General features: G+C 40.9%; 1 protein-coding gene across 7 annotated transcripts in view; it reads left to right on the plus strand.

Annotated features, from left to right (window-relative positions):
• Positions 1–23767, plus strand: part of RUNX2 (RUNX family transcription factor 2) — a 315413-nt gene that overhangs the window by 169687 nt on the left and 121959 nt on the right. For all 7 annotated transcript variants that reach the window (XM_070586103.1, XM_070586106.1, XM_070586104.1 and 4 more), the window contains one exon: positions 6170–6331. In XM_070586103.1, coding sequence (XP_070442204.1) covers positions 6170–6331 — 162 coding nt within the window. The remainder of the gene's footprint in view (positions 1–6169; positions 6332–23767) is intronic.

Genomic DNA, 23767 nt, shown 5'->3' on the forward strand with positions numbered 1-23767 from the left:
AAATTCCACTCTGGTGTTGGTGCTCCATGGTTCATTTCTATCGTCAGAACTTTTTCAAAAGCACAAGTACATGCTTTGGACATTTTTGAATTAATTGTTGTTTTTATGTCTGTTAGTCTTACTTTCCCAACTGCTTGTGTAAGCTTTTTCAAGGCAAGAAACGTCTTTTGTTTCTTGTCTATCCCTCAGACCATCACACTGCCACAGAGGCATACAGAAGCTGTTTATCACAATAAAAATGGATAATTTGCTGATTCACCAGAACAGCATGTAGAAACTCCTTTTTCCTCCTCAAAAGCCCTGTTAAGATGGCAGTAATGACCATTTGCACTTTGTAGATGAGGAAGAGACAGCTAAATAAGAGCCTTGCCCTTGACTTAGTGAGTTGAGAGAGAAACTGCAAAGTGTATGCAGGCCTCTGGGCTCCCAGCGTCTTTTTTAAAATACAGGCTGTGTGGAGTGACACCACGCAGTGTTGGTAGTAGCTGTGTCTGTGACAGACTTTGCCTCAGTTGGAACAATGCTAAAGGGATTCCTTAAGTCAAATGACTAGTTCCTTTTTATTTCACCTGAACTCTTAGCAGCCAGATTTGGTCTGTTCTCACAGAGGAAACCACGATTCCTTCTAGAAGTGTGCAGTTGTAGGTCTGAGGGGTCCAACAAATAGCCTGACCGTGTGGGCCTGGCGCTAGTCCACAGCGTGCTTTCTCGCTTAGGACTGGGCACCGCTGCTCGTTGGTTTCGTCTCCAGGGTCTCCAGGAGCTCTGCTCTGCCCACAGTCCTCTGCTGCTTTCTCTTCGCTCCCGTTTAGTCATTGTGATCAGTCACATTCTGCCTGTGAGTGCAGCAGGCCCATTAGACAGGAAAGACCTGATTTTCTCTCTCAAGTTTGTATCACAGCTCAAATTTGATTGCAACTTCCCTTTAAAACCTCCTTTTTTAGGTGATAGGAGAGAAGCTTGGGGAGAAATAGGGGTGGAGTCCTATTTAAATGCTCTTGTGATATTTAGGATTTCACATTTCCCAAGTACTAAAGAGTATGTGCACATAAAAACCCAACACCAAAGGGTTTGTTTTGAAATTGTCATATCTATAGAAAATATATGCCAATACTTTGAATTTCTATAATACAGTAGTAACGATAATATTGATACTGTTTCTGAAGATTACCATGAAAAAAATAATGAATTATAGTTTTTAAAACACCATAAAAATGTTTAAAGTTCAACAGCAGTTTTCATTTCTTTTGAATATTTCGTGAAATAGAGTTCAGTTAGCCTCTGAAAACTTGTGGGCGCTTATAGTTAATTACAGGTCACCCAGGATATAATATCAAGGCTGTGATTGGCACCTCTACCCTCCGAGACACAAAATCAAGGATATTCTTATTATGTTGGCGTGGTAGGACACGCACTTCCCTCCATGTTTCTGTAGACTCAAACAGACACACCACTCAGTATCACTCTAAATGGGGTGGAATGAGGGAATGGATTATACCAGTTCTGTGGGACCTGAGGTTAAGACAGTTTCTTGTTTGTTAATGGCTAATTAATTAGTAGGGTTGTCTCAGAGTTAGGTCCTGCACTCTTCCCTATTGGTAACCAGAGGATTGACTGGCGCTGCCCGAAAACCATCTGTCACCTGCTCTGACTCATCTAGGCTGAGACTGAATCTCAGAAGTCTCAGGTTTCTTCAGGAAGTTGAGTTCAGAAACCCTTTTTGAGATCAGGTTAAGATGACTTTTCTTTGTTGTAAGCATTAATAACTGTCCACAACAAAGCAAATAGGCTGTAATCATCTATTTATGATAGGATTATATTTTCTGGTGATTGGGCATTTAGGAAGTCAAGATATTTTATAGCCATGTTTTTCCACTAAAAGTTTGAAAAAAGTTAAAGTGTACAGTATTAGAAAATATAGTAAACATATTAGGGTTTCTTGATCTGGGAGAAACCAAGACTAAGAAGGAGCCGTGATTAAGGTTAAATGATTGTGAGGGGTGTTGACACGAGCGACACAGATGGATTCTCCAAATAGTGGACTTCAGAACTATAGGAAGCTTTCTAAAAATTGTCCTTTGCTAGGATAACAGCTTATAGGCTGGAAACATGAATGCACAATGGAGGTTCAGTCAAGGTAGCGGTTTTAACAGTGGTGAACGTTTATTGGTTCTTTCCATGTGCTCAGCTCTTTACTCCATTAGCTCATTGAATCTTCATAACAACTTTAGGAGGGTGGTCTTCATACTTATTCCCGTTATACAGATTAGGAAACCTGAAGCTTCAGTAGGTTTATGATTTGTCTAAGGTCACACAGGCCGGCAGTGGAGCTAGTGGTGGTGATGGCTCATTCGCAGGGTAGTACAGAAGGCCTGGGGTGTTTGGAGACCATTACTTTTTCTTTTAAGATTGCATTCCCCTTTTAAAATTACTCATACCAGATCTAGGGAACCCCATATGGCAGTTCTTGTGTTTCATTATCATAGACTCTTAGGAAGGTGACCTTGAAAGAGATCGGCTGGACTGCAGCCCGTCCTCTGAGAGACGAAAACAAAGAGAGATCTGCTCACTTGTTTGGGGATAGTGAGAAGTCAGTTTTGCTAATCGTGGATATCTTCAGGAAGGACCTCTACTAAAAAGCAAAACTATCCTTTAATAGACTGTTCTAGTATATATTCTGGCGTCCAGGAAGTTTATGTAAAAGCTAAAACCCCGCTGATAGAACTTCTTTTATAGCCTAAGGGGAAGTTAGAGAATGACTAATTACTATTTCATTGTAAATCTCCACTACTCACTCAAGCCACCCTGGGAGGGTCACTCAGAACTGTTTATGGTGTACCTACTGCGTGCCACGCTTTATATGCATGGAATTGTGCTGAGTCCGCTCTTGGAAATCTTCAAGAATAACACTGGGCAACCCAGCCACCTGGAAATTTAGAGTCAGAGGTTTAATTTTTTTCAATAATAATGTTGACTTGCCGTTCACTGTTTATTATTTAATTCTTACAACAACTCTCTGAGATAGTATTATCATACCCGTTTTACAGATGAGGAAATTAAAACTCAGCAACATTAAGGAACACACTCCATGTCACACAGTGGAGCCTTACCGTGTGAGCTCCTAAAGAGAATCATGATAGTTTTAATATAGTACTTTACAGTTATTAAAATGTTTTACTTATGTTATCTCATCTAATTTTGTAAATAAAAATTATAGTGCCTATTATTATACTCACTTTACGGATAGCAATAATCACTTCTATTTATTATATAGTTAATATGTGCCAGGAGTACCAGATAGCTTATCAGATAAGGCCTAGTTCATGTAATGCTCACAACAACCCTAATAAATATCATTATTCCCATTTTACAGATGAGCTGTTGAGGCCCCAAAAGTTTAAGTGCAGTGGGGAGCTGTGATTCAAGCCTGGGCTTGTCTGCCCAGCCAGTCAGTACACACGACTACTTTGCTGTAGTCACTTGACTGTGTATGCTGCCTCATTTTCCAGATGAGGAAACTAAGGTTCAAGAGTTAGCTACCACAGCTGAGGTCACACAGCTTGTAAACAGCAGAGCTGGGACTCCAACTCAGATCCTCTTGTTAGAAAGCCTGCTTGCTTCCAGCTGTACTGGGCTGCCTCTCTGCACAAGGAGAACTGAAAGGCCGTATCTTATATCGAAGTTAAGTTCCCTAATTCCTCTGTGATGTTTAAACTTTAATAATTTTAGTCATTCTTTATATTTCTTTGTATTTTTTCCTGCTTTCAGGGAGGGAGCCCAATACTGCTGGCAACAACACGTGACAGTAGCCGAAGAGACATACAGGTTAAGCTACTTGCTCAGGAAGTCACCTGGTCAAGTTAGATTGACTCAAATCCAAATTTGAGTCCTGTGTGCCCAACTCATTTAGCTGCGTGGTTCTTGTCCTTTTTGTCTGTTGAAAATGTTGCTTGAGAGAAGGCCTTTATGAGGTTGCTTTCTGGGGCTGTAAGGAATGCGTCTTTTTCCATCTGAAGATCATTTACCATTTCTCTGAATAGTGAATTACATTAATGGTTAAAGCAAGGAAGTATGTCAGTATCAGATATATAACAAGGACCACTCACTCAGATTTGAAATGCTGCCAATCTATACAGCCTCAGCCTTGAACATTTTAAAGCACAAAAGTTCGTTACTTTGATGATCAAGTATCCTTTAGATTTCTGAAGGAACGGTTTCTGTTAACCATTTACAGTACTATGCTTTTATTCAAATTGCAAACTCAGGTAAACGTTCCTTAAAGTTGAATTGAATGAATTTTTTCTATATATCTGTTGATATAGTAAACATCAGATAAATATCCAGATGTATTTAATTATTTTGACTGAAGAAAAGTATGTCCTATTTAGACAGTCTTTAAATACATTGTTTCTGAATTGAACACATAAACAAGAAATAGCTGAAACTAAACGGCTTTGACTGTACAGAAAAACTCAGAGGCCATAAAAGAGGAATCATCTCAGAAACACCCTTGTCTTGTTATACTCATTTTTATGTTTAGAAATAAACCTGAGTTGACTGCTCCAGTGTAGGAATAATTTTTGAAAATTAAGCTTTTCATTTTCAGAGGCTGATCGGTGATGTGGGAATAATTTTAAACTATTTCAAATGTATTAACTCCAGTTGACATGTGTTTTAACCGTGGAACGATCCCTGTGTCACCGAGTTTTTTGTGAAAAAGACAAGAAGCAATGCTTAGTGCCTCCTATGCTAGCCCTGTCTTCACAGTTTTCTCGTATAGTTCTCACATCCCTGTGCTTCAGAGGTGTGACTCCCCCACCTCCTTTTCCGTAGGGTTGGGGAACTTGAGCCTCAGATTTGCCGAGTAACCCAAGATCACACAGCTGGAAAGCAGAAGTTCCAGAACTTGAACCCAATTCCCCACGTTCCAAAATCCCTGGATATTCTCTTATTCAAAGCCATCTTGTGAATGGCTTGGTATCTTAGAATTTCAACAATTAACAAAAAAAATCTTAATATTAGCAAAAAAAACAAACCATGTTAAGAGAAATTTGCTTATGTTTCTATTTGATTAGCCCTCAAATAAGAATGAAACAGTTTGAAATACACACTTCTTTGCCCTGGAAACATATAGCAACTTTACTTTGCTTCTGTAGACTGAAGCTCTTTGGATAAATCTTCTTGGCCTGGAGTTTCTTCTTCAGAGAAACGCCACAGAGACACATCAAAGATATCGTCAGTGCCCAGCAGTTAGCTCTAACAAGTTGGCTGCCCATTATTTTTATTATTACAGTGACTATAGGTGACACTAGGTCACATTCCAAACATGTGACATCTTTTCGGCAGCTCTCAATAGGATTAAAGACATTTCCCTGTTCTCCTGTTTTGGGTCATTTTCTTATGTCAGAAACTCATATGTTTAACATTGAAACTGGATGGTGAGGAAGCTTTTCCGTTCCTAATGGTAGCTGACTTTGAAATTAAGCTGTGTCTTTTTCTTAAAGGTGATTTTCTGGCGTAGCTTTAGCATGAAAATAATATAACCCGCTCCCCTCTTTTCTGTTCTTCTTACCTGCTGCCCCCTCTGTTCCCATCTCTACCCTGACCCTCCTAACCCCCATGCTAGAAAGTGCCATCCCGTTGCCTTGCCTGGAAAGAAAATGAACTGTGCATGGAATCATGTACTTTAAACACCAAAAAGCATGTCTGAAAGATAGTAGCTGGATCTGCAGCAGTAAAAGACACAGTCTGCCTGTTCTTTAACCAAGTTAATTGTTCAAAAAAAGGTCTAACTTTAGGGGGAAAAAAAGCAACATATGTTCATCGGAGTAATATTAGGAAATACAGAAAATAAATAAAATAGAATTCAACTTTGTAAAGATAATCGAAGCAGACCATTTTCTAAATGACTGTTACACTTTCCAAATAGAAATATTTATATGAGAGAGAGATAAATAGTCCTTATGCATGATCCATTTTGTTGCTTTCATCGAGACTTGAAGTCTAGAAAGCTTTGTGCTATGCAGGGCCTGAAAGGGTGGGGTTGCAGGAAAAAAATAGTCCTTATATGGTCTCATTTTTTTTTCTGCTTTATCCTTTCTAAGTTTTGGGTTGCGTGTTCTAAGGCCACAGTGGCTGGTATGCTAAAGACTTTTCTTCTTTTTCCCAGACCCCAGGCAGGCACAGTCTCCCCCGCCGTGGTCGTATGACCAGTCTTACCCCTCCTACCTGAGCCAGATGACGTCCCCGTCCATTCACTCTACGACCCCGCTGTCTTCCACACGGGGCACGGGGCTTCCTGCCATCACCGACGTGCCCAGGCGCATTTCAGGTAAAGACCGCACTTTAACTGGAAACCCACTCTCGTGCAGGGGTGGGGTTGGGGTTGCAGGATGGGCCAAGGCTGTTGTGTCTACACCCACAGGAACTCTCTATTAGAGCCATGGGGGCAATGTGACAAGGGGCAAACCGGGTCTTCTGAGGTCAGGGTTATCAAAGACTTGAACACTTTGAGTCAAGAGACTGAAAATCCACCAGAGATGGCCCAGTTTTCTTAAGACGATATTTAATGCCCCCCAGTTTTAGTCCTGCTGAATTGTCTCCCATTTGGTGGGCACTGTCTCATAACTAGGGCCTTCTCCTGAGGGTCTTATGCCAGGCCTTTCTCTGCTTGCATTCCTTTCCTTTCCTAACATCTGCCTGTAAACCAAATTACAGATTGAGGGCACAGCCCTCCATTTCTAAAGGCTCTTCAATCCCAGGAGTGCACGCTAGCCAGCTCCAGGAGACAGCACCTGCACGCTAAAGATTCTCATCAGAAACTAGTCATTAGAAGTGCAGTGGGGCCTGGAAGGGTCTACAAGGTGATATGTGGCCTCTGGGCGGCCAGCTCATGGCGGAGGCAGCCTTCCCATGAGTCCTGTGGCTTACTGCTGTCGCTCTCGTCAGGGCAGCCCCAGTGCTCCCAGAGCCACGGCTCCAAAGTCACCAAAAAACCTGTGGCTCATGGTGGAACTGCATGTGGCAAACACCCTGGCTGCTTCTCTCTTTCGTGGAGAATTCATAGAGAGCCAGGAAGTGTCCACCAAGACTTCAAACTGACAAGCAGAAAAAAGTTAAAGGCTCTTGGCCAACCATGTGAGTCCTGTGAATAAAAAAAAACCTCTCAGTATACCCTGGACATACAGACTCCACATCGCGCCCCATAAATAAAGAAGTAGACCCACAGAGACACACACAGCTGGATCCTGTGTTTGTCAGACACTCTTCTCAGCGTTCGGGCCCCGTGCACCTGTTTGACTCCTGGCCAGGTTAATGCCTTTCTTTCTTTCTCTTTGTGTTTCTGTCTCTGTTTCTCTCCCTCTCTCATTTTCTGCAAAGCTCGAAGCCGTTACTCACTCCGCTGAGTTGCATCACTGACAGGCTGAAGCTCCACCAGCCGGCTTGCAGGTTTTGATTAGTTCAGACTCCTTTATTTCTTTCAACTTGGGAGGAGGGAAGGCTTTGTTTCTCAAGCAAATAGCAGGCAAGGGCTCTCTGGTCCTAGTGCCTTCACATTTTCTGCAGCAGACGGACTCCCGTAGGGGTGAGTAGGGAAAGAAGAGGGGTGGAGGGAGAATGGCGATACTCTGTGGAAAACCATGTCACCGCCTTCCATTCTGACTGCCCTTGTCATCTTCACGAGTCACATGGTATTTATTGGGAGATTGTGCAGAGTGTAGAATTTTAGTTATCATTTCCCTCAGCTGGAATGACTACCTCCTTTAGGCAAACGTCCATTAAAGACACGGGAAAGGATGAGTGAGGCACACGGGGATAGTGAGGCTGATGTGGGATCCCAGCTCAGTGTTGGATGGTGTTGAGTTAGTTCTGGTCATTCCTGCTGTATATTACACTGAGTCCGTCTCTTTCACATAGGGCCAAAATGACACTTTGCCAGCACAGATTTGTGCAAACTTGCTTCTGTTTAGGGTCCTCTAGGCCTTCCACCTGTCCAACCCTCTGTGGCTGAAGCAGATTTTGCTATTTGTCCTCTGGCAGTACCTGGAGGAGAAAACCTCAGAGAGTGATTAGCTGTAGAGACGCTTGTTACAGCGTTTTCTCACTGAGGTGTAGTCGCGTATGAACTCAATGGGAAAACCATTGAAAATAACACTGAAAATGCTGCATCAATGGGTCGTCATTATTGTCTGTCATTGACATGTGTCATATAGAACAGCCAGATTATTTTGAGCCAGTTTACTGATAATTACTTAAAACGTTTCTGCAAACTAATCTATACAACTGTTCCCATTTCACAGAGGAGGCAGCAGGAGCAGAAACTGGTTAATTATCCAGCCATATGTTGAGCTGAGGCCAAAGGTAGAAACGAGCCTCTGCTTTAAACTGGTTTAAAACTGAGTCGGGTCCAGTTTTTTCTTCCCGCCCCAAACATTCTATGAGTTGCTCCTGGCGGAGTAACATGGTGCCAGGCTGGGAGGTTCTGTATAAACATTAAAGCAAAGAGAACAGAAAATCCCTCCTGTCAGCAGTAGGGAAAGAGCGAGAAAGAACTGGATGTGGTCTGTCAGGGGACTGGAGGAAGGCTGATTGACCTGACCTTACTCTTGGGTGTAGGGCTGTGCCACCAGAGCGCTGTCTAGTGGACTTGGGGACCACGTCCTCTGGAGGGAGCACCATTTCACTTCCCTGGGGACTGGTCCTAGGAACCTCCTTGGAGAGGAGCCTGTCTCATGGCTTCCGAGGTGCCAAGTTGCATAGTTTCTGTCCTGAATATCTAAAGCTGGCCCTAAGGTCCGAGATGCTATTTCTCTGTAACAAGGGCAGCTAAAATATTAACTTCCATCTCCATCTCCAAGCAGTTGTGTGTTCACTTTTTGAGATGCTTTCCAGAGTTGTTCATGTTTTTGTGTAGAGAAATCACTTCTCATCTCCCTATGTAAAGGGATACACAAAATATTCTCATATGATCTCGAGTGACAAAGAATGAAATCCCTCACTTAGACACTAGGATTGGAGGTTCAGACCCAGGTTTGAATCCCAGCTCATACATGTATCAGGCAAGTTTCTTAGCTCTCTGAAACTTAATTTTATTATTTGTAAAATAGGGATATAGAATTTATGTCTTAGGGTTACTGTGACGATTAAATAAGATGCTTCATGTAAAGTGCTCAGGACAGGCCTGACACACAGTATGTGCTAAACAGATTGTAGCTGATATTGTGAAGCTAAAATTGTTGAGCATAAATTGTATATCTATATGTAATTTGCAGGTAAGCCCTAGCTTAAATGAATCAAGTAGATAAAAATCTAAACTTTTAAAGGGGAGTATTTGCTTTTTAAAATGAATCAGCAGAGGGTATTTAAAATTAAAAAAAAAAAACCCTTGAAATATGTAAATGAGTTAATACCCACATGAAATTCATAAAGCACTTAACAGCACCTAGCACATACAAGTACTCAATAAATGTTTACCATTGTTATTGTTATTATCCTATAGATTTATAATGAGTATTTATAGAGCTAAAAGCAATTGGGAGCCATTCGCAAAAAGTCAGTAAAGCACTAAGAGAAAATAACGTTCAATTATAGTATCAGAAAATAGAAAACGTTAAGTTACATTTACATATAACCTGACACAATAATGTTCTTTTTGAAGGGATCGTAGGAATAAAAGCAGCCAGAAAGCTTTCAGAAAGAACTACTTCTAACGAAATTCTGTTTCATCCTAAATGACCATTCCAAAGAAAGACCCTGATTTAATCTATTTAAAGACCTTCAGAGAATCCAGTTTTACAACGTCCTTTTTTGGTATCCTTTCTTCTGAGTAATTTTTCAAGTGTGGCTACACGTGCTAGAACCTAATGAGTTACAATAATGACAATGATATTATCTTTTATAGTTCCTGTAGTCTCTCTCAAATCCTTTATGGAAGCAAAGTGTAAATAAAATAGGATGATAAAGGTATGTTACCCATAATCTCTACTTTACTGCAAAGACAGATAGAAAACCAGATGTCTTCAAGTTCATAGGTGCAATACAAAGATTCAGGAAATATTTCCTTAACCCTGACTAGCCTTAAATATTGTAACAAGAACAGTAGCAGTTACAGGTTTACACTGAACAATGAGTTATTGTCGTGTAATTGACTAATAGGGTCTACGTTATTGTAATGAGTTGAGGTCCTATTCAGCTGAATTAAAAAATTAAGCACAACTTATCAGAAGCCAGTCTAGAGATGGGACAGTGCAGGGGAGGCCCTGGAGGGCTTGGTGCCCTCCCCCATCATACTTACTGTGACAAGTGTGGCCTCATCACATAATCATCTGTATTTAAGTAACACCCTCCACCCCGAGTGATTTTTATGCATTATCTCATTTCATCTAATTTGGCTCTAAAAGAATATTCACTGAACAGAGGTAGCCAAAGTTACTTCTCACTGATTCTATTGAAGAGCAAGATGTGGTAAGCGAGGACCGATGAGCCTGAAAACAACCCACAGCATTGCATGTCTTTAGCATTGTAACGGCGTTATCACTCATGACATTTCTGATGTTCAGAGCACTTGGGAGGCTTGACACAAAGAATATAATTACTTTTTTGGAGGTCATTACAAAATACTACGTAAATAAGTAATTACTGACTTTCAAAAAGTCTTTAATGTGATTATCACTACTATGAAAAGAAGCTCAACCGTTTATTGAGTCTGAGTCTTTGACTTGTGGGTCAGAGCATGAGCTATTGTTAGCCTCCTAACGGGGACCCCGCATAGGTTAATGTTTTTGTAGGGTCCCCGTCCCATCCATCTGCGTGAAGTAGCTGAGATTAACCGAAGTCCCTACCACTCTTGGGCACAGGTGAGGAGGAAGAGATTTACACAGGCCTTTTTGTGTGGTCTTGGCCATAGTGCCCATGGGCCTCCCTGATGCTTTCTAGAGGTCTCTTAGAGACCCAGAATCCACGCGTCAGAGAGCCAAGGGAAGGGTCGTACAGCTTGTCTGCCTCAGTTGCTCTGCGAGAGGCCGGTACAGGTTCTGTCCATGATTTTTCCCTGCATTCGTAGCATTTTGTTTTACATGAGACAAGAGTTAAGAACTGTAATCTTTTTGAAGGTTATTTTTTTTTTTCTGTTTAAGCAAATACTCTTAAATTTCTTCTTTCCAAATATTTAAATATCAAAAAATTCCACTTAATCAACTTCACAGGACTATTAAAGATGTCTCCTTTTTTATGACTCTAGTTGTTAAACTATAATATTTCCAAGGTCAGCAGACTAGGCATTAGTCTAATAAATAAAGTTACTAAAAATTATTTTATTACCATCACAAAATCTGGAAATTGCCGGTGGAAAAGTTCCATTTGATCACTCAAGGTCCATCGGGGGAATCGTTTCATGTCGTTTCAAACCCAGCAGTGTTTGGTGCAGTTCATTTTTAAATGAACTTACAACCGAATTTCTGTCTAGTCCTAGTGCTCTGAGTCAAGTTTGGAAACCAGCAGCTTCGGTGATGTGCCAAGTATATATGGGCATTTATTTCAGCAGGGCCGTTCGTAACTCACAGGAGGGAATGACGCCTTAAGAGAAGTTAAAAGGAAAACGCCAGCAATTAATACTAATAAACCAGAAAGTTAAAGCAAATGCAACAGAACACTAGAACATCTACTTTTTACTACAGAAACATTCCTTGATTAAGAGCCACCTGTTTGCTAGCCACACCTCTGCCACAGCAGCCACGGGCAAGTGATTAAGTTTAATAGGAGCCACTCTTATTTAGAAGACGTTCTCTGTTTAAAGCCACAGAGGGGGAAGTTATTAAATTTAATGGACCCTAAACAAAGGCAGTCCCTGTGTTACCAATTAAATGTTCAATATTCTTCTCTATCCTATCGACTGGGATTGGTTGGGTTATTTTTGCAGTCTGTAAGTTGAAATTCATGTTGCTTTCTCTAAACATGAGCTATCTTCCAACACGAGCAGGTGATGTTTTCATCTTGCTGCTGTGGGCCCAGGTTCAGGGCATACCTGGACCTCAGTTTACTGTAACTTTTGAGTTCCTCATCCTGAGGACCCAGGAGGTGGTTTCCATTCCTACTAGATCTAGTTGGCCCGGCTCACGAAGTTGACTAAAAATGGTTTTATGACTAGTCACAGCTATTTGTAGCCAGACGGAGGTACCAAAGCTCAGAATGAAACCTGCGTACATGGTTTGACCCTGATTTTGTACATGGCTCTTAACAGTTGTTTTTGTGAGGATTTATTTTTGATACGTGTACAACCACACACACGTGGAGAGAAGATTTAGTAATGAAAGGAATCATGCTTATGCAGGGAAGGCAAAGACACGGTTATAAATTTTATTGAAAGATTTGCTACAATCCCTTTCTTTTCATAGAAGAAAACTTGGGAGCTTGACCTGCACTCAATGAATGTATTAATGCAAATTTTCTAATGATACAGTGGCTTTCAGTGGTTCACTGAGACCTGAGAAGAGGGTGGAGGCAATTTAACTGAGGAAACCTGAGTTTTAGTTTCATTGTCACTGAAGATTCTTTGCACTGGTCTCAGATGTATCAATCTACCGATCCACTGCCTCAGTGGTCCCATGTGAGCAAGTTACTCCCAATTGCCCATCCACAAGTCTCAGAGGTTCTGCAAGGAGTAGGTTGATGTCTGTACAGGAATTGGTGGTTCTGAGGACTTTTAGTAAAGAAAGCTTGCCTTACCTGATAAGTGCCAGTGGAAAAACCAAGTCGTGTCATTAGCTTCAAAAAAGTAGGAACATACTATTATATATATTTGCTTTTAAATTAATATTTTATGGTTTAAAGCAGTTTTAGATTTACAGAAAAACTGAACGTAAAGTACAGAGTTCCTATATCACTACATCCAATCCCCCTCTCCCCGCCCCAACCTGCCACTTTCTCTTATTAACATCTTGCATTTGTGTGGTACGTTTGTTAGAACGGATGAGTCCATTTTGATACGTGATTATTAACTAAAGTTCATACTTACATTAGGGTTTCCTCTCAGTGTTGTGCATTCTGTGGATTTTGCCAAAAGCATGATGCCATGTATCTGCCATTAGAGAGTCAGACAGAATAGTTGCCTTGCCCTAAAAATGCCCCGTGCGCCACCTGTTTAGCACTCCTCACCTGCCCCTTGGTCTGATCTTTTTCCTGTCTCTCTGTTTTTGCCCTTTCCAGAATGTCATATAATTGGAATCACACAGTATGTGGCCTTTTTGGCCTGGATTCTTTCACTTAGCAATGTGCATTTAGGGTTCCTCTGTCTCTTTTCATGGCTTGAATGCTCATTTCTTTTCACCACTGAATAATATTCCATTGTCAGGATGTTACTACATTTGTAAAAACCTCAAGACTGCCCTCCTCGCACCTAGGAATACCACCATCCCATTTCCTTTTGTCTCTCACTTTGTCAGTGGTATTTCTTTATAGAAAGCATTTCATGCATTCCTTCCTGGGGAAACACTTCCTCTGTCACAGCAACTGTCAGCAAATGGTCCAGATTATGGTTTTCCATATTTTTGGTCCATTTTTTAATTAAAATATTTTTCTTTAGTTTTACCCAAAGACAAAGCCCTAAACATTTACCTTTAAGTAGTCATTCACATCAATTCAAGTACAGAACAGATCCAGCTAAAACTAACAGTCCGTTTATGTGGCTACTTGGCTGTCTCCCTAAACGGTCAACTCTTGTAGGTAAAGGATGCGCCTTTCTTCTTACGAACGCCTGGCATTCCTTAAGTGTGCTATGCTGTTTCACACTTCCATGCCAGCCCTCCTCTCTGTGTCAGCTGGGCAGGGCCCTGTGGATCCTGCTCAGGCCTCCCTTTCCCGACCGTCACTTCCCTCAAAGTGAGTCACTCTTTCATCTGCACTCATCCGTTTGTCATCTGTGTGCTTTGGACACATCTCTGATGTGTACGTATCTCCCATTGGTATAGTAATTTGATTACATGCCTTTCCCCTTTTATAGGACGTAAGCTTCTCAAGGACAGTGACTGAGTCTCACATAGTCTTAAATCCTTATAACCTGGCACAGTTTTCAGCACATAGTAGTTGCTCAGTAAATGTTTAATAACCAGATGTTAGTGAGAAAGAAGATAGGAAAAAAAAAAGAGGAAGATAGGCATGTAGAAGAAAAAAGGGAAGAAGACATGGAAAAATAAGAAAGAAAATTTTGTTCACCTGGAACAAGAAAGTAAGGGCAAAACAAGAGAAACTTTTATTGCTGATAAGGACAGGAAATAGCACAGTGAGAGTGTGCATAAGCAGTATATATTTTTATCTCCAAGTCTTTTTGCAATGTGTTTCATATTTAGAACACATATCAAGACTGCATCTGTTTCCAGAACTTGCTGCTAACAGTTAGTAATAATGCCAAGACATACTTTAGGTCCAACTTGAAACCAAATGATCAAATAGAATTTTTGACTTCTAATTTAGAGTCTGACATTAATTATAGCTGTCATGTAATAAAGTGTCAAAGTCTTTTCTAAGAAAATGATGGAAATTATATTAGCTAAGCTGTAAACTGAGGCAAAACTATTCCTCTTAAACAAAGCAAAACATCTGCTTTGGACAACTATCATTTCTCACAAAGTCTTATCTTCTTTAGGCTGAATTTTTCCTGTATTCCCTCACCCCCTGCTCTTTTGAAACCCTTGCTGTGTGATAGGGTTTCAAGTCACCTCATCATCCTGGTCAGTGGTCTCTGGGCACACTAGAGTTTGTCGGTGTCCTTCTTAGTGCCTGGAACCCAGAAGCAAACTCCTTCCTTCTTGACCTCTGTTAGTGCAGGCTGTGGCCTTAGTCCTTTGATAACCGTGTCAAGCTGCATTCTCCCATCTTTTTACTTTTACAGTTGTTTTTTAGATCCAAGAATGATATTTCACAGTTACTCCTGTTAGCTTTTGTCTTCTTTAATTCAGGTACTAGTTTCTGCCTGTCAAGTACTTTTTGGATTTTTATAATGTCACCCAATAAATTTGTAGCCCGTTGCCTTCCTTCCTACCTGGGATGTTTTTCTTTAATTCATCTCAGTCATTTCAAGTCGGCTCAACAAATTCGTGGTATATACTTAAAATGTGCTTAAGCAGACGATGAATAAAAATGAAATAGAAGACCTCATCTCTGCCTTCAGGAAGCTTTCAGTCCCGTTTAGGAGATGACATAAGGCCAGTATGACATGGTTACACTATGATACCAGCCTGTGCAGATGCCAGAATATGCCAAAAATGCTCAGGATTCTAGTGAAAGGAGATTTCTCTTGCCCCTAGGCATAATCAGTTTAAAACCTTCTCCTTTAGGAAAAAAAAAAATCAGTTTTCTTCTGCTCAGATTATACTTTTACTCTGAATTGCTTCAACAATTACATTTTCAACTGAAAAAAAATTACACTTGTTGACATGAGTGGTTTCATAACGTTTCTTAAGATATGGCAAGAACATATAAAATCTTCTCTTTATCCAGCTGGATTGAAAGCTCCGGCCTGCTGATCCTGTGCGCTCTTCCTGTCGCTCCTAGGTTCATGCTCTGCGTGTAGATGCTCATGGGAAGTACTTGCACGCAGCAGAAAGGGACCCAGTAGCCAGTGCTGCCTGCTTCAGGGTTGCTTATGCTGTGACCATTGTTAGGAATCAGCTAATAGATCCAGAAGTGGGGCCGTGGAGGCAACTAATGACAGTTGCCATTTACCTTCACTTCGTATTCCATATATACAAATACAGTCCCAGCATGTGATTATATTACAGAATTTTCCACTGTCTCTTTTAAAGTGAAGCAACACTGTTAGCTCTGTGCTAGAACATATACAAGTACCTATGCCTGTATTCACCTATTACCTTCAGAATGAATATACATGTAAATATTCTTGATTGTTTGGGATGTTAATAAATATCAGCCAAGGTTCTACTTTTTTCAGGAAAAATAGGACCATTGAAACTCCCATGTCTCAGTATTATTTTGTTACTTGGTTGAGCATTGATTTCTCAGGAAATGCTAATTGATCACTGCTGGTAGAAAAGGGAAAGAAAAACTACATGATTATTTTAAGTTAGTTTTTAGGTTTGTTAATATGTAGAGCTAGTTATAAGGGGAAATTTAGAAAAATATACATGAAAGAGGTAACTGAACAAGTAAAGAGTCTTTTTATAATTAAAAGCTTATACAGTAAAATGCAAATGACAGCACTTTAATTTCAATTGTTCAAAGTCATTTTTGGACAGCATTTTATTTCACATAGTTCAAAGTCATTTTTAGACTCCTTTGTTTTCTTGAAAAACCAATAGGAAGGCATATATTATTAAACTGGGTCAGAATTTAAGTGACTCCGTCTCAGGCAAATCTAGGATCCCATTTGACTGTACTGTCTAAATTATTTTAATGTGACTCAAGAAATTTGTGAATCTCAAATCCATGAAAGTCGCATAAATTAAAATAAATTGCTGGTCAGGCAACATTGTCCTGAATATCTCAAAGGATTTTTTTTAAACAGAAAGGTGTCATATCTTTTCCAGAGAGACTTGGGCCTTGAGTGACCAATTTAGAAACGCAGCCAAACGTGGTAGACTGGGATAAGACCAGGTTTCTGAATCCAAAGTTCATGCTCCCTCTCCAACCAAGATGGTCTCTGTTCCAGCTCCCTGCTGTAATTAGTAATAATGCTATAGTGAACGGAATAATCATAACAAATATAATGATGGTTCTAAAGACTCCACCTCGTGCCAAGAAGAACAGTGATTCACAATAAATCAATAGTCAACCCATTGATGTGGTCACAATAAATCCATACGTAATTAAGAAGAACCTTTTCTAAATAAAAACTACAAAGGAAACAAAAATAGGCTTGGAAGAGAGGAAAACATCTGATAATGTTGTTGTGGTACTCACCATTAAAAAACAAACCTGTAAGCTCCCAAACTACACCTTAGGAAAACAGTACATTCTCAGTGTTGCTTAAAGGCGCAGTGGAGAGTTGGCCTAAAAGGCTCCATAAAGGAAGAATTTGCCCCCCGGGCAGTCAACAGAGAAAGCTGGAGCTGTGTTCCCACCTTAGAAGTTGGTAGGTGTCACAGGCACCGCACTTTGAAGCGTCAGTTGGGTCTTAGGTTTTGACAATCTGTCTTCCAGTTGGTGCATTTAGACCATTGACATTCAAACTGATTATTGATATAGTTGGATTAATATCTTCCAATAATAGTTGTTATTGTTTTCTATTTATTGTCCTTGTTCTTTATCCTATTTTTGTCTTCCACTCTTTTTCTGCCTTTTTGGTTTTAATGTAAGGTTTTATGTGATTCCCCTTTCTCTCCTTTCTTGGCATATCAGTTATACTTCTTTTTTTTGACCTTTGCTTTTTAGTGACTGCCCTAGAGTTTGCAGTACACACGTACAACTACTCCAAGTCCACTGTCAGTAACACTATACCACTCCATGGGTATGTGAGGACCTTATAATCTATAAACATGTGTGTGGACATAAGTTTTCAACTCCTTTGGGTAAATGCCAAGAAATGCAATTGCTAGATCACATGGTAAGAGTATGTTTAGTTTTGTAAGAAACTGCCAAACTGTCTCCCAAAGTGGCTGCACCATTTTGCATTCCCATCAGCAATGAGATTTTTCATTGTTCCACATAATCTCCTTGTGTCTTTATATGTAAAATGAGTTTCTTGTACAGTCTTTTTTTTTTTTTTTGAGGAAGATTAGCCCTGAGCTAACATCTGCTGCCAATCCTCCTCTTTTTGCTGAGGAAGACTGGCCCTGAGCTAACATCCATGCCCATCTTCCTCTATTTTATGTGGGACACCTGCCACAGCATGGCCTGATAAGCGGTGCATAGGTCCACACCCGGGATCCAAACCGACGACCCCCAGGCTGCTGAAGTGGAATGTGCGAACTTAACCGCTGTGCCACTGGGCTGGTCCCCCATACAGTCTTGTTTTTTGATCCACTCTACCAATCTCTGTCTGAATTGGTGCATTTTGACCATTGACCTTCAAAGTGATTATTGATATAGTTGCATTACTGTCCCTGTGAAGGGTTAGTAAAACCTCCGATAACCTCTTTAATGCAGGAAATGAGTGAAGCATTTAAAGTGGGGCATGCATCCCAAAGGAGGCTGGAACCCAACACTGATAAAATAGCAGCTGCTCAATAAAACAGTGCTGAATTGATTTGAGATATCAGAAAACCTTTTCTTCTAAGGCCGGGCACGTGGCACAGTGATTGAACCCTCATAGCGTCATTGCGGTGCGTGGAAACAGCGCTTGATGGGGAACGGAGCAGCCTGTCGTCTAATTTTGGATACGCCTCTGAGTTCTGAAGCAGGTCACTTACTGTCTGTGGCTCTTCGTTTCCTTGTGTGTGAAAGGAGTTAGTCGGGCTAGATACTCTCCAAGGTACATCGTAAAGCTTTGAATGTCCGTGATTCTAAAATAAGGCCTGAAAAGTAGATTTCTCACAGAAAGATTTAGTAATCAGCACATCAGAAAACTAAATACTGCCGCCCGTAATAGGAGTAAAAGCTAGTATAGGGTTTGATTTATGAACTAAATAAACAGGAGTCACTACTACAGGTGTCGAGGAAAGCTTTGTTTTGTGCTTCAGTTAATTCTCGTGAGAAGCAGCCTAAGATGAGGTTAATTAATGCCAAAGAACTATACACACATTCAGACCCTAACACTTGCCCACAGCTGCACTTCTGTTCAAGCTGAAGCCTCATATACGTGAATGTGTGTCAGAGGCTGCAGACAGATTTTGAAACCCCAGCTTTAATTTAAAATTAGGAACTTACTTTATATATATAAAAGGAGCTTATTTTATTGATATTTTATATACCACATGGTTTTATTTAACTTATCTGTGCTACTCCCTCTTTACCTGAGAATGGTTATAATGAAGTGTAATTTATCTCACTGGAGGAATGAGAATCTTAGAAGCTACAGGTTACTGAAACAAAAGAACAGGTGAATTCTGTTAATAATAGAATAAATGGGATCAGAAAAACAGACTTTCTGTATTCAAGAACTTAGATATATTTAGAGAAAATATGATTAGAATTATAACCAAGTTCCTTTTAGTGAAACATTGCTATCATAGTGTTTTATGACCACATGATAAAAATCTTTATTCATATAAATTATTACCAACATTAAGTTTACTCATTTATTGACACTGTTCTAGCCACTGGAGATGCAGTGATGAGTAAGACAGTGAATACAGGGAGCTTTTTCTTCTGGCTTATGACGTAGTGATTAAACACTCAGTCTTTGGATCCAGACTCCTGGGTTTAAATCAAGGCTTCTTTACTCACTAGCTTGTGATCTTGGGATGTTACCAATTTCTTCCTCTGTAAAAGGGGCTTCAAAAGGTTGTTATGAGGACTGAAGGATGGTTAATGTATGTAAAACCCTTAGAATAATGCCCGGCACTTGTTAATGTCAGCTGTTACAGGGGAAGGGTAGGCAAATGAAAATAAGACAATATTATCTAGGGATATGTACTATGAGAAAAGTAACATAGGGTGACGTGATGAGGAAGAAACGTTTAAGCTGCGACCTCAGTGACAAGGAGGAGTTAGCCCGTGGAGATCATTCCAGGCAGGAGGGAAGCTGGCGCAGGGGCCCGTGGGTGGGAAGAAGAACGCTGGCAGCTGGGGAGTGTGTGTGGTGAGATGACGTCAGAGATCTGGGCTGCTCCGGGCCATGCAGGGCCTCTCCTGGTCAGGAGGAGAAGTTGAATTTGCTGGGACGGGCAGTGACAAGCCACTGGCAGATTTTAAGCAGGGTCATGATGTCAGCAGATTTCTGTTTTCAAAAGGTCGCTCTGGCTGTTTGGGGGAGAACTGTAAGGGGCTGTAATGGGATGAGGGAAGAAGCAAGAGTGTGCTGGGGGCTGTGGCAGTCACCTTGGTGGGAGGGTGGTGGCTGTGCTTGCCTGGAAGTGGGGGGGACGGAGACACTCTCTGAGTTGGAGAGGGTATTTTGCCTTTATCATCAAAATATTTTAGTAATGCTTTCCCCAAATTGTTAGTTTACTTTGAAAGGAGTAATATTGCATCTTATAAGATTTTAGTTAATGTTTAGACATTGTTCACACACCCTGTCGTGAAGTGGTAGTTCAGGAATTGCTTGATTTATTAGGTGAATACAGAACCAGCAACCTGGAAAATTCAGGCTAGAAGTCCATTTTGAGAGCTGAAATATGTGGTTTGATTGTTTTCACTGATACCTTAGTCTGATTATTTCCGGTAGCTCCCCTTCCTGGGCACTGTGCAAACCCAGATTTCAGTGCAGTGAAGGGCAATGATGAGATGAATTTGGGGGTCTGACCAGCATGATATGTTCTTCTCACCTCTTAAAATATAGATAGTGTGTTGTTATATCTTTCACAGTCTTTATACACACTAATTCATTTTACTGCTTTTAAGATGGAATGAAATGAAAACCACACATTGGTGTGACCAGGCTGGCTGTGCGGGTGCTCATTACCTGATCTACCAGATGTGGCAGCAGCCCTGAAGTGAAGAGACTCCTGGGTGAGGGGGTAGTGGTTGGTTCCATCAGGTTTGCAGGCTAACATCCTGCGTTTGAGAAAAGTGATGCCGGTGAGACACCAGCGCTCCTCCTCCCTGTGAGTGGGGTCAACACCCAGGACAGCGTCTTCCCGGAGGATGAGAAACTGGGGCAGATATTAAACTGGAAAGAACTTGAGTTGATGAGGGATGAGGCCCTTGTTCTAAGCAGACTCTCATAAGCACAAACTAAGGTAAAGGAGGAAGCTTTAAATAGCTGAGACTGTCAGCGTAGCTGTTGCCGTCAGCTGTCACTCCCTTCTCAGGTCCTTTAACCCTGCCTTAAAAAGAGACTCTTTCCTCCCCCCAACCTTCAGTTTGGGCTCTAGAAACTGGCTTCAAGATCTTATGAAGATATGAGCAGTTCTTCTTACATTTCCTGTTTGAAAAGTAACAAAAGTCCTGCTGTGGGTGGACACGAGCTTCCTCCTCTTCCTGGAATCCCAAGGTGCACAGGTGTGCGTGCTGAAGACCGTTACAGACGTTTGTTAGTTCTTTATAAGGGAGGAAGGAGAGCAGTGAGATCAGGGTCTCGGGAGCATGTTTCTCAGTGACCTAGTCTGCTTAAAATTTATTTGATGGATTTACTTTGAGTTTTGGAAACTCAAAGGACTCAAAATAAGATACAATTCAAAGGGTGTCCGCATTTCAGAGGATGGGAAATCTAGAATAATTTCAAGAACTCTGAAAACTTTACAGATTTGCGCTCTGGCTAGTGGGTTGGCTGTTTCTTTGGTTGCCAAACCTGGTTTTTAACCTTTCTCTCTGGCTTTGTCATTTGGAATAGAGCAGTAAAGGAGAATAGGAGCCAAAAGATTCAATGTAAGGAGGATGCAAAACTAGACTGAGAAACAACAGAACACAAGCCCCTGGAAAAACCAGTTACTTTTAAAAGGAATAAAATTTAGAGATAGTGTGCTCTACTAAAAAGAGGGCTATTTTCTCCCTCGGAGCCAGGATGTCTGAATACTGATGGCACAGATGGGGATAACTGATTGCTTCCTCTTCAGATGAGGGGGTGGCCTTGATCAAACTCATGCTCCTCCCTAGTCTTAGGCGTTGGTACCTTTCTTTTTCCCCACAACACTGCAGTATAATATTGAAAATCACACCCCAAAGTGGGTAAGGCCATAGATAACTAGGCCTGTATTAAAGGACCTTGGAACCAGAAGACTGGAGACGAGGTTACATTTTGGCCACGTGCAGACTTTTCAAGCTCGTATTTGAAGTGTCAGCTTCGGACTTGCAAAGCCATAGCTTACGCCCCAGGTCCCTGTAGATGGTTCCCTTGCATCTTCCACTCTCCTTGCCATGGTCCCGGGTGCCTAAAAAAGAAAAACTATTTCACCAAAGTGAGCCCCGCCCAAGGGTCTTCCTGCCAACATTTTAATAAAAAGGTAGAATTTCAAACTGTAAATAACCGAACCTCCAGGTAAGACATTAAAAATACTTTCTAAAAGTTTATGAGAATCAAATAAGCAGTACCACTTTAGGTTATGTAGAAGGCAAATTGGAGCCATTCACATTGAGGTAAAACTCTTCAAATACCTAAAAGTGTGGCAAGTAAGCTTTAACAAGTATAACAGATCCACAGGTTAGCAGTGAGGGAAACGGGGGAGGAATAAAGAGATTTGTGCAAATGCAATCTGCGAGTTAGGGCTGTGGATTCGCCGCAGCCTCACGCTGGAAGTGAAGACGTCCACGCCCAGTGTGTTAGATGACATGCGGACAAGCTGCTGTCTCAGAGGATGCTGGCCTGAAGGCTGATCAGCCACGACAGGTGCAGACTGGGGCAGGTGCCACAGAACACGTGAAGAAGACCTGAAGACCCACCAGGAAGGACGAGGCATCCGTGGGGGGAAGCTGGAACTCTTCTACTGCTCTGACTCAGGAACTCCAGAGAGGGAGGACACAGAAGAGACCCAGGACACTCGGGTCATCTATAACAGTGGCTCTTCTGGTGGCAGAAACTACTTAAAGCTTACAGATAAATAACACCATGTTAGAACCTAAGACAAATTAGGTGCAGAGGAAAATGGGAAGAATTATAGTAACTAAGTCCAAAGGTGATAGTAAAAATAAGTGCATGGCAAAACTTGATATTAATGATAATATTTAGGTAGTGTTTTAAATATCTAGAAAACACTTTCATAGGCATTATCTCATTTAATCGCCAGAACGGCTCATTGGACCATGGATGTTACTATAGTCCCTGAATTGCCAGTAGGAAGTTAGGGCTCAGAGACATGCAGAGACTTGACCCAGGTCACACAGTGAAAGAGTGGAGGAGTAAAGACTCAACCCAAGTCTTTTGGCTCCAAATGTGCTTTCCCCACTATGCTTTGTCATGGGAGCCTCTACATCAGAACCAGACTTTGCTACAAAAACTGGTTGGGCATCATCCTGAGAGGGATTTTTATCCCACTGGTCTTTCCAGGCTCCCCTTGGGGGACATGACACCAGCAACCCTTAGTAAGTAGCCAGTGTTCACACTTGATGCGGATCAGAGTACCCAAAATAAAGCAAAATTCACCAACTTCCTACCAGAAATAACAGTGGAAATATGTACTTATTCATGAAATCTTAAAACCTCAAAGTATATATTTTTATATGTGGGGCAAGGAAACTTCAACTTAAGTCATGCACAACAATATATCTCATCCTGCAAGAGTTGGAAAGGTTGATATAACATGTTTATTTTAACTTCAGATAGTTCGGATCAAAGAATTTTCTTGAAGAATCTAGAACAAAGAAGAAAGAGAAATAGCTCACATATCTCTCATTGAAGGTGTGAGCCTAAAGCTAATTTTAACCCTGTTTAGTGCTAAATTTAATGATGAAAAACTTTCTTAAAAAGCTAATAATGTTCCCATTTTCTTTTGGCCTCTTGCAAACTGTTGTTAACAATTATGTGTTTTTTTTTTTTATTTTGTGGAAAAATATACTAAATTTTCTAATTGACATTTTGTATCTGGAAAGAAAACCTGGGTATTTTTTGCACAGTGGATATAGCTCATGTGAAGAAACCGTTATACTGTTTTCTAATGAATGGGCTCCTTTCTTTAGAGGAACAGCAGTCCTAGTAGAATATTTAGAGGTCTTTTTGGAATTCTCAAGGTTGTCTATTATGTGGCAGAAGCAGAATTGTAGAGGTGGAAACCCATGAGGATGC

Source organism: Equus przewalskii, chromosome 19, assembly GCF_037783145.1.
Source record: "Equus przewalskii isolate Varuska chromosome 19, EquPr2, whole genome shotgun sequence".
In the NCBI taxonomy this organism is placed as follows: Eukaryota; Metazoa; Chordata; class Mammalia; order Perissodactyla; family Equidae; genus Equus; species Equus przewalskii.